This window comes from Dipteris shenzhenensis, chromosome 7 (assembly GCF_047967505.1).
Source record: "Dipteris shenzhenensis isolate YYH24624 ecotype China chromosome 7, Dip_SZ_1.0, whole genome shotgun sequence".
Lineage (NCBI taxonomy): Eukaryota > Viridiplantae > Streptophyta > Polypodiopsida > Gleicheniales > Dipteridaceae > Dipteris > Dipteris shenzhenensis.
Window position 1 is genome coordinate 20,523,649 of NC_141602.1, and position 10,541 is coordinate 20,534,189.

Here is a 10,541-nt window from a genome sequence, read left to right on the forward strand (position 1 = left end):
AAGGAACTGAAAATGTTGAAAGATGAACAAACCTCTCCGGAATGTCATATTATCAATCTCCATGGATTCCGCAGAGAACTCACGTTTTGGGGTTACTTCTGCAGAGAGCTCACGCTTTGGGGAAATATGCAAGAACTCACGATTTGGGGTTACATCCATCATTGGTAAGATGATCCATGAAGACAAAAGGAACACAGAGATTGCAAAATGTAGGAGATGATGCAAAACAATCGTAAAGGACTCATTATCGGAAATATACTTGAATAGCCACACACTTCTAACCCCATTTGACCTCAACCATTAAAAATGCTTGAAAAAGTGCCTAGAAGTAGCCTTGGAAATGAAGCCAAACAGCTCTAACATGCTGAAGTCTCCTCAAAACTTGGGCTTTCAATTTGACAGAAAACAAGGTTCAATTTGATGCCAAAATCCTTGAGTCCATCTTTGAGGTCTTTATTTTTTCAATTTTTGTTGAAGGAGTATTCTTTGGATTCAAATGTCATAATGTGAATAGACCTTAAGACTTAGGTAACTAAACCCACTAATGTCGGTTTGGTTGGTCTCCATCCGCAATCCCCTTTTTGCCCTTTTAGCAATCTCTAGTGTAAGCACAAGTGATTAAAAAATAGGGAGAGCATGAAGATGATTAAAAAATACAGGAGAATGAAGGGCAAGACACCCTGAAGGAGTTCCCTCTAATGGCTCTATTAGAAATATGTAACCAACATAGCCGCATGATATTCTGTTTATGCTATCAAGTGTGAGTGCAAAGATGGTGAGTTCAAATCCATCTTAAAAAAGATTAATATGTACCGCATCTCCCCAAGCTAGATAAAAAATTAAGGCTATTAACTAAAGTCTTCCTCCAATCAAACTAATGCAAATTTCTAAACAAAAGATAAATGGCTCTTACCCATACCGTAAAAAGATTATCCTAAAGTGAGAAAAGTTAACTATGTAAAAGGCTAGGTCAATTCACTATTGTAGGCCGAGACTAATCAATTATAAATGCATTGCCTTGCAGTCTGCCAAACGAAAATAAAATCAACAAAAGTCTGCTTTACAGAAGATCTACAAAGTTCAGACTCCGAAGGTTGCTATCTTCTGATCATATTGTGGCCTTTTTACTTATAGCACTAGCAGAGTCGCACCTTATGTATTTGACCGAATTCCTGGAGTAAAGTTTATTTTATTTTTTTTCAAATGAGCCTGGAGTCATGTTATAAACTTTTGACTCCTTAGCAACTCCTGATTGCTTGCACAAACGAAATGAGATTCAAGTCTGCTCAACAAAAGGTCCACAATCTTGAACCGCCCAGTATGGAGAGAAGACAATAGAAGCAGGCACTTATTTGACAAGGCAATGCTCAACTTCACAGCTTTGGACCCAAAAATGGGGAATAGAAAGAACAAGGATGCCTCACCCACACAGAAACAAGGGCTACAACATGCTGGAGTTAAGGTATCTTCTTGTAAAATCCAAGGTGGTTTTTCCTAAAATTTGGATGACACATTCATAATTCTTAGCGTCTGTACAAGCCAGAATTTTGTAATGCTCTACTATAATCGGCAAGAACAGGGGATTTCTTGACAAGATCCCAGACACGAGCAGCATTTCGCAGCCAGTCCCGCTCCGTTATAGGCTTTGCATAAACCCGTCGTGGCATGGACAAGATCTGCAATACCAGAAGATATCCATAGAATTTAAGCAGCTGAGCAAATGATGCATAGTTTTCATTGTATTCATTTATAGACATAAATTTTTTAAGCAGCATATTATTCTACAAAAAACTGATAACCTGGTCACGAAGTTGTCTCAACATGCATGTATAGCTCTCATGCTGCATCCTTGCTGAATCATCTGATGCCCTTAAGGGCAATACAAAGTAGTTTACACCTGAGTCATCATCATTATCATCAGAATTTTCATCTTCCATCTCTTTTTGTAGTTTCTCCACTTCACTGTCTGGAGTACTTGTGGCACCATTCTGAAGAGAAGCTTTGAAAGGAAACTGTGGTGGGATATATTCAACTGCTCCATTTCTTCTGAAAGCAGGCGAGGGGAAGTACAGCGAGAGTGCTTTCTTCAGGCACTTTATATTATACCAGGAGCATTCATGTTCATGTAGCCTACGAGAAACCAGTAAAGAACATCTCAAGGAGTAGAACAGGAGTTGGAAAATAAATTCCTTCTCGGAAGAACAAGGGTTATAAAAGACTAGAATATATCCAATCTTACAAATTAAATTTTCATCCCAAGCACAAGCTGCTATCTGGGTTTTGAAAAGATGGATACCGAAGGACAAATGACCTCCAAAATAAAACAAACCTAAGAACTAAAGGATTTTGATTCTACATTCAAGGATCCTAAACACACCCAAAGCCAAAATTCCAAAGATATACCAACTATAACATAGGACAGTGCGAAGTTTCTTGATTACTTTTCTTGTCTTATACACCCTTTCTGAGAACTAATAGGATTGACAAGAGAATAGAATTGGGAAGCAATCACTACATATATGCACTCATAAGACTAAAATATATCTATCTTAGAAATTAAGATTTTTTTATAGAACAAGCAAAAGAACAAAGGAAAAAAGGGAGTTTGAAAGCTACTTTAGACAAAATTACGAGTAGATGAGATAAATAAAAACTTATAATGACTTAGTAAGCAAAGCTATGCTTATTTTCTCATCAGTATCCAAGCATACGCTGCCATCTTGGTTTTGAAAGATTCCGGATCAAAATGTTTGAGTTGATGTCAGAATATTCAATACAGTTACTCAGGTGGTGGCTGTTTATCATAGATATCAACTTCTAAACTGAAAGAAGACTTAAGTAATGCTAAGGTCCAAGAAACTACAATTACTTCCACTAGCTGTACAATTAAGTTTACCAAACTCTTGACGATAAATTCCTCCACCAAAGAACTTGGATCTTTGTATATAAAACTTTAAAGTTTGGAACGTCTGGGACAATTACGTCCTCTATAGATCTCCTAGCCTGACTACATTTATGAAGAACGCTTGGACAAGTCTCACAAGATCAATCGTTCCATCAACACACAGTCACAAGTAAAAAGGTAGAAGTTTGCTAAGAAACCAGTATAAATTAGTGCCCATCAGAAGATCAAAATCTTCTAGAGTTATGAACAAATTGTCTAGAGAAAGTTTAACCAACAAGGGACATTTTCAGAATCTACAATTTTTGTGCATATTTTCTTTTTCGGATCGAGGTCTTGCTCTTTAGAATTCATCCAACAAAAAACCGCTGATTTTTTAACTCTTAAAACTTTCTGTTTATATCAGTAGTTCAAAACTTGTGAAACAAGCTTTCCTATTTGTGACTCTAAATCTTCAAAATCTTAGTATAGAGGGTATCTTTGCGTAATGACAAGGCCAAGCTGTTACCAACTTTGTGTGGATGAAAACAGTATCAGCAAAAAACTCGACAGGATCTTCCTGCATTGAATCATCTTCATCTCTATCAGTAGGAGGCTGTTGCAAATGGCTCCCACTTGTGCTAAGGCTTGGATCAGGTATGCCTTGTTTCAGCATTTCCACCTGCAAAACTGAAGACTGACTGAGCAAGGATGCATGATGAAAGGAATTAAAGCAGCCAGATTATAACCTTCCCTGTTGAAAGAATATCTTCCATGGGGATAACTCACTCAGTAACTCACTGGGACATATTAAGACCCTCATCTCAGCAGAACTAGGACTTAATTTCAGAAAACTATGTGTAGGAGCTCATGCTTTCCAAGAAAGATACCTTCCCAACAACAAAATCTGTGCATATAGCGATCCATTTTTATGTATCTTCTAATTCTTAAATAACATTTGACATCATTACCCAAAAAGAATTCCCAACGAAAATTTTCAGTACAAGCTCTCAAGTGTGCAATAGCCTTAAACACAAAAGTTGAGATACATTACCGTCAACATTAATCGCCAAAGGCTGATGTCATGCAGACCTTCTGTGACTAACAAAAGAACATGGCAAACTGAAGCCAGGAACACTCCAAGCTACATATGCAGGCCCTTGCATAGCGACATTGTAAAGGCAAAAGTTAATCACTGTTCTGGAGTCATCACAATACAAGAGTCGCATAATAATACAATCATCCAATGCATCACATAATAAAAAACCTGGATACCCATCATCTCATGGGCTAGCTCAGCTGACAGTGTCTCCCCTGCTAGAACAGAAATGGATGAAGATCCATCTGGGCGCATCAAATCAGTCAAGACAGAGGCACTGAATAAAGGCTGTCAATAAAACAAGAAGGCGAATCAGCTCATTTGAAGGCACAGAACGTTAAAAAAGCAAAGAAAATGAAGGGTATAAATAGAACCAATGATTCAACACAACAGGAGCAAAGAACTGAAATCATAAGAAAATAACCAGTAATCACCAGCTTCAGTGAGGATGATTTCTCTGTAAACCACATAGTGGCTCCAAACGTGGATAAGAATACCATTGCACTAAGCTACTTGGAAAAATGCATTGCATTCTCGATGGCATCCATCTAGCATCATGTGGACAGGAGTTGATAAGCCTGCCTAATGACTACTGCTTTGTCTGCTAAGAACTGGCTGCCATAGATCACAGAAAGGTGTCCTACATCACTACAGCCTGCAGCTTGTAAACGAATATCCAAAACATCACCATACACACCCTCCTACACACATAGAAAGCATGTAATGTGACATCAATCAAACACCTGGAAACAAATAAATATGAGCATGTTTGCTCGTATCGTTATCACATGCATGAGTGGGTGCATGTGTAGACACATGTGCGAGTGTGCAGATGGAAGTAGAGGCAAGAGCACAAAGACAGGCAAAACACATCACTTCATTTGACCTAATCGTATGTGAAGACCAAACAATCTCTTGGGCAGGGTATGTAACGGGACCAATCTTTGTTTCAGCTTAGTTAGCTAGGGCTTAAGAAGTATAAAGCTCTAGAGTGCTTAATTATCTTATTCTGAGCCATTTGTGGGATGAGCCAAGAGGTGGAATCTGGGATGAGGTCGGCCTGATCTAGGTCCATCCAGATCTGTCCTAGGCAATCCATTTTGAGGCCAGGTCATCCAGTAAAGCACAGGGGACATAATCGAGATTTCCCTACATCTATATAAGGAGTCTTGTGGCTCCACTTCTCAAGTCCAATCAGTCATCAACTCGTATTGGCATGCAGTGACAAGGGAGAGATACCGGCAAATATAGGAGCTTGTGGTCACTTCGCTTGTGCTCAGTTTGGTGCAGCAGCTTGTGCTAAATTGAGTTGTGCTCAAGTTGGTGCAGCACCTAGGGCAGCCCCCAAGCTGCTTATGTGAAGTCCTACTACTTAGAGTAAACAAATCAAAATTAGCCACCAGATGCTAATCAACCAAACCCTCTAAGCTGCCACCATTAAAAGAACAGGAATATTGTGTCCTCCAATGTGAAGCAACGTTGAACGGGCTCACTTGGTGGTGTTGTAACAAACAAAAGAGCTCTCTCTCTCTCTCTCTCTCTCTCTCTCTCTCTCTCTCTCTCTCTTTGCTTAAACTGGCTCACTTGGTGGTGTTGTAACAAACAAGGGAGCTCTCTCTCCCCCCCTGCCTGTTCTCTCTCTGAAAGTGCAGACATGTATACTGAAAATGAGAGACACAAACACGTGTGCTTTCAACTATGTGTGAGTGTGAGGGAATGTGCAGGAGCGTGTAATGAGATGAGAGACCCAAGCACGTGTGCTTTCAGCTATGTGAATGTGAAGGGATTGGTTGCACCAAGCGCCCCCCCCCCCCCGCGAGAAAAAAATCTTTGCCAACAAACTGAGATACAACTGGTGTCAAATGGCTGAGATACAGGGCTCTCCCTTCCTGTGGGATGGAGATGGAGAAGGGCTCTCTTCTCCCTAACTGATGCCCAAGGCCTGCTGGTCCTCCTTGGAGGCTGAGGGCTGCTGAGGCTGAAGGATGGATTTGCTTTGGCTGATAATGAGGGAATTAAGCCTTTATATAGTTCTGACCATCCCCCATCCTGCGGAGCCGACTCAGCCCTATTCTGCACCAACTGTCAGTTTATAGGCTTCCGACTGGCTGGCCAACCAGTATAATCTGGCCAATTAGGATTGGGGCCAGGGTGGGCTATAAATAGTCCCCTCATATCTGGTTCTGCCATGTCCTGAAGCCTATTCTGGGTGGCTGCCGTGTATATCACAAACTCCTGCTGACATTTTTGTGGGCAGAAAGCTGACGTGTGGATAGCTTGTTCATGAAGCCAAATTTGACGGTACCCGCTCTGCAAATTGATCTTAGGAAAGCATTTTAGTACCATCGAGCCGCTTTGACAATGCAGTCAATCCTGGGCATTGGGAACCGACGCTTGATTGTTGTTTGTTGAGTGAGTGGCAATCCACACATCCTGGCTGTCTTATCCCTCTTCTTGAGAAAAGCTGCGTATGGGGAATTGCTCAGTCTAATGAAGCGAGCTCACAGCAACTCTCCAATTGGTCTCCAATTCCTCTTCCATAGCTTTGCTGAGCCAACAGGGATGCTTACTAGAAGCTCCTGAAACTCGCCACAAGCATGGCAGTAAACTGGATGTGACAAACATCTCCTGCAATTGTTAGAGGTGACACCTCCTATATCATCAAAAGAGGACCTTAGTTGTTGGGTCTGCCTGCCCATGTGAGGGAGAGTGAGGGCCTTGCTTGTGAGTTTGCCAGTCCAGAAGAGGTAGAGGGGGATCGGCTTGATGGCTGCTCAGTCCAAGACACGAGCAGGCGAGTGCAAAGCAGGTGTGGGGGTGGTGCCAGGCCACGTTCAGGCTGCGACTGCTGCAGACAGTTCCCGGGTGCTGCGGGGCTGTTTGTGCCTGCCACGGGCCTATTATACGGCTGCCATCAGGCAGCCTTGATAGTGCCTAGGTGGCACGTTGGTTGGGGGCTCAACCAGGCCCCCGACCTTGGTTACATGATCCGACCAGCTGGTCGGGTCTACCCGACCCTGGGTTGGCCCCTGGTCGGCCAGCATAGCCCCCTCCAATCGGTTCTCTAGGGCAAGGGGGGGACCTGCCCCCTCCCCTCATTGTTGTCATCTCAGTATTCAGCATCCAACGCACCTCGGAGTAGAGGTTTTCCCGCAGCTGTGGAGGGTTTTTCTCCTGAGATCCTTTTGCAATCTCTTGTGTTTTCTCTCTGCTTTCCAGTTCAATCTTGTGAGTAGTTTGCTCTCTCTCTCTCTCTCTCTCTCTCCCCCCATTGTTCGCACTTCTCACATGGTATCAGAGCCAACCATTGGCTAAGAAGACGTGTGCTGTGGAGAGGGCTTGGAACCAGCAAACTACAAAGGATTTTGGGCGGCATTTTGGAGCTGTTCAAAGAGGAGAATAAGAAGGTACGGGCTGTTTGGCAGTACAGAAAAGGGTGATTCCTTTGAAGGGTGTCCCGTGAAGGTATATTGACACCCCAAGAAACAAAAGAGAAAATAATCTTGACATCGCTCAGAGAATGTTGACTTTAATACAATAGAAAAGTTGTTTATGTGCAAGTTAAGGACACCCCAGAGGACTAGGATTAGTCCAAAGAACTAGAATACATGCATTAGCTAATCTTTAATGGGTTGAAGTGTGTTGGATATTGTGGCACAACCTTAGAGAGTGTAAAAAGGCGGTCTTTGTTACGATAGAAAACTCTTTACATTGGCTCACGATGGAGCATGAAGCTGATAGAACTTAGATTCTTCATACCACTGGGAGCCTAGAGGCCCTTATTTTATAGACTAGGCAAGACAACTAGAAAGTAAGTGCTTTCTAAAAGCCGGGCCAGCTTTTCTTGCCAAAAATAGGCTGGGGGGGGTCCAGCTGTAACCGGCCTTTAGCTGTAACCGGCCTTCAGTATCCTAAAGGGCAGTAGACCATAACTTGCACTGCATATTCATTACTCACAACCACATTGCATCCTATACCTAGATGAATCCAAGAATATTCCCAACCTCATCCTCTAAAAACACAACATAGTGCAGTTTCCTGAAGATAGTCACTCATAAGATTGAAAACCATAAACTCCATCACGCATAGAAGGGACTAGCTACTATGACATCCCCACTGACATCATAAGCACCCAACACTGGGTGTAGACCATAGTATAAAAATGTGCTCTCACACATACAAATCCACACACCCACACATACTTGAGCATCCTTTTATACAAAGTCTTCATACTGAATTTCTCTCGGCACTCCAAAGGTGAAGGGCAAACTCAGCCACGACGAAGGCTAGCATTAAAGGAGAAGGCTAATCAAAAAGTAGTCCAAAATCTCTTCATTCACGCTACAACTGCTTGTGAAGTCTAAACGATTTCATTTAAGTCTCTCCCAAACGAGCATCTAAATCTAGCTAATAGGGCAACGCACCATTTAAGATAGAAAGAATTATCACAATACCAACAGGCCGCAACTTGGATGAAAACTTCACAAGGTGAAATTTGCATGTCCACTAATACAGCATAAGCATATACCTAGATGAATCCAAGAATATTCCCAAACTCATCCTCTAACCACTTAGAAACAATTTGAGAAATAACTGGATGGAGGCTAGAGTGCCCCTGCTCAATGAAACCAAGTACAAGACACGGATGTCTGTCATGCAGAGGTGTTTTGCAAAGTAAGCAAGGATGTGCTAAGGAAGATAAGTGTGTTACCTTCCTGAGAATATTTATGATTCATCATGGCTTCAAGAGCTTTATACCTTTGAGATTCAAGGTCAAACTCAACTTGAGGGAAGCATGTTCTAAGATTAGCCCAGTTGCCAATCATTAAAATGGTTTTACTTAGTTATATGTTACAAGAGGATTTCAGTTATAATATTAGTACCAGCTGTTTACATGACAATGTTAAGTGATGCAAATCTTACCATGGACTGCTTCTTTTGTGTGCCTAAAGTGATGCAATTCTTACCCTAAATCTACCATGGACTGTGTCGCAATCTGCAACATGAACAACATAATGGCCCTACAAACAGAATTTGCCTTTACAAACCCTTCTATTCTATTCTGCAAGCTACAGGTTAAGCATCTTTAGAGAGAAAAAGGACAAAGTCTAGCTTCCACTTAAGAAATAACTTAAAAATCGGACCTTAAAGGAAGAGAACTTAATACCTGAGTATCCAGTAAAATAAAGCGCTCTGAAGACATCCGCAGTTCTACCCCAACACTGCACGGGCTTGCCATTGCTTTTCCTTCATCAGACTGAACAGAGAAAGGCGGAAGTACACCTGCAAGAATACTTTAAAACCATGATTAAAAAGGCAGGAAAGTTCCACCTAATTAATTTCACTATCGTATATATAATCGTTTTTCCATCTTCGAAAATCATTTACGGTATGGCATAAGCAGTACAAAGGGTTTACCACCAGAAAGTCTGAGTTGCAATGAGAGGCAGATTAAAATCGTAATCTTTGAAAAACTAATCGAAAGAACATCTAAGGTAGTTAGGAGAGCTTATGTGTAGATCTTACAAAAATGTTGGAAATCCCCATCTTCGAATGATAACTCGAAGAATTACCTGGCGAATTCCCGTCATGGCCGTACAACTCGTTTAACACCGTTGACTTCCCAACGCCAGGCGGTCCTAAAACCCCGACGACGGTAAAGTCGGTGTTGTCTGACATAAGCTGGGGCATGATAAGAAGCATGATTGCATCAGCAACACCGCTGCAGAAGGCGTGGTTTTCGATTTTACAATGCATGTGGGCATACACGAAATGGAAAATTCGTACCGGAAGGAGGCGATCGGGGAAAATCTCCCACGATTCGGAGATGAGGTTAAGGGATCCATGAGGCAAACGTGAGCGGACAGCGGTTTCGTCGTCCCGATCGCGCATAAGCTGCACGACGCCGGGGGGGGCACCACTGGGAGTAGCTCCGGTGTCCGAGCGAGAGGCACCGGGTTTGGCAAGCAGAATTTTGGGGGCAGAAGCACCACCAGGAGCTCCTGAAGCTCCACCTCCCACCATAGCTGCACAGAAAATGAAAACCCTAAAACTCAGAGCAGAGGTGGTGCTAGCAGTAAAGCATTTCTAGCAGAGACCTTTCGCTATTTAGGATAAGGCTCTTTTAAGGGTGAACCTCAACTTTTAAGGTGAGTTTCACACCCCAATAGGCTTTAGACCCGTCTACCGGTCCTGAGTTCAAGCCCCAGGGACAGCTATCTCGTATGGGGGCTTTATTGGCACTTTCAATTTCTGTACAATGCACCCAAAACCCCCCAAACAAGGTGAATGATATATATCTATCATTCATTAGGCCTGCCTCCATGTGGGTGAGTGAAATGCTTAAGAGAGAGCATAAAATTGGAGGCATGAAAAGGATAGAGTGTACAAAGAGTAGTAAATGCAAATGGTCCAAAAGTCAACGAGATGAATTTCATTGAGAGAGAGAGGGGGGGCGGGGCTTGCCTAGAGAGAAGAAGAAGAAGAGAGAGAGAGAGAGAGAGAGAGAGAGAGGAGAAAGAAAGGAGAGAGAAAAGAAGAGAAAGGGAAGAGGGGAGAGAG

The 10,541-nt window shown here is 42.4% G+C and overlaps 1 protein-coding gene across 1 annotated transcript; it reads right to left on the reverse strand.

Annotated features, from left to right (window-relative positions):
• Positions 1 to 1,152: 1,152 nt before the first annotated feature.
• LOC147900074 (uncharacterized) lies at positions 1,153 to 10,117 on the reverse strand. Its single transcript, XM_087377129.1, has 8 exons — positions 9,768 to 10,117; positions 9,554 to 9,662; positions 9,148 to 9,263; positions 4,149 to 4,268; positions 3,936 to 4,025; positions 3,415 to 3,563; positions 1,800 to 2,130; positions 1,153 to 1,676 (listed from the first exon to the last, which is right to left on the reverse strand). Exons 1-8 carry the CDS (start codon positions 10,002 to 10,004, stop codon positions 1,524 to 1,526), a joined length of 1,305 nt encoding a protein of 434 aa, XP_087233255.1. The 5' UTR covers positions 10,005 to 10,117; the 3' UTR covers positions 1,153 to 1,523.
• Positions 10,118 to 10,541: the final 424 nt, after the last annotated feature.

Bases quoted from the DNA above. Each gene is read 5' to 3' on its own strand.
- LOC147900074 (XM_087377129.1), bottom strand. From the start codon at position 10,004: ATGGTGGGAGGTGGAGCTTCAGGAGCTCCTGGTGGTGCTTCTGCCCCC. The intron at 3,564-3,935 runs GTAATGTATCTC...TCAGTTTTGCAG, and splicing joins TTTGGCGATTAATGTTGACG to GTGGAAATGCTGAAACAAGG. The intron at 1,677-1,799 runs GTTATCAGTTTT...CTGGTATTGCAG, and splicing joins TGAGACAACTTCGTGACCAG to ATCTTGTCCATGCCACGACG.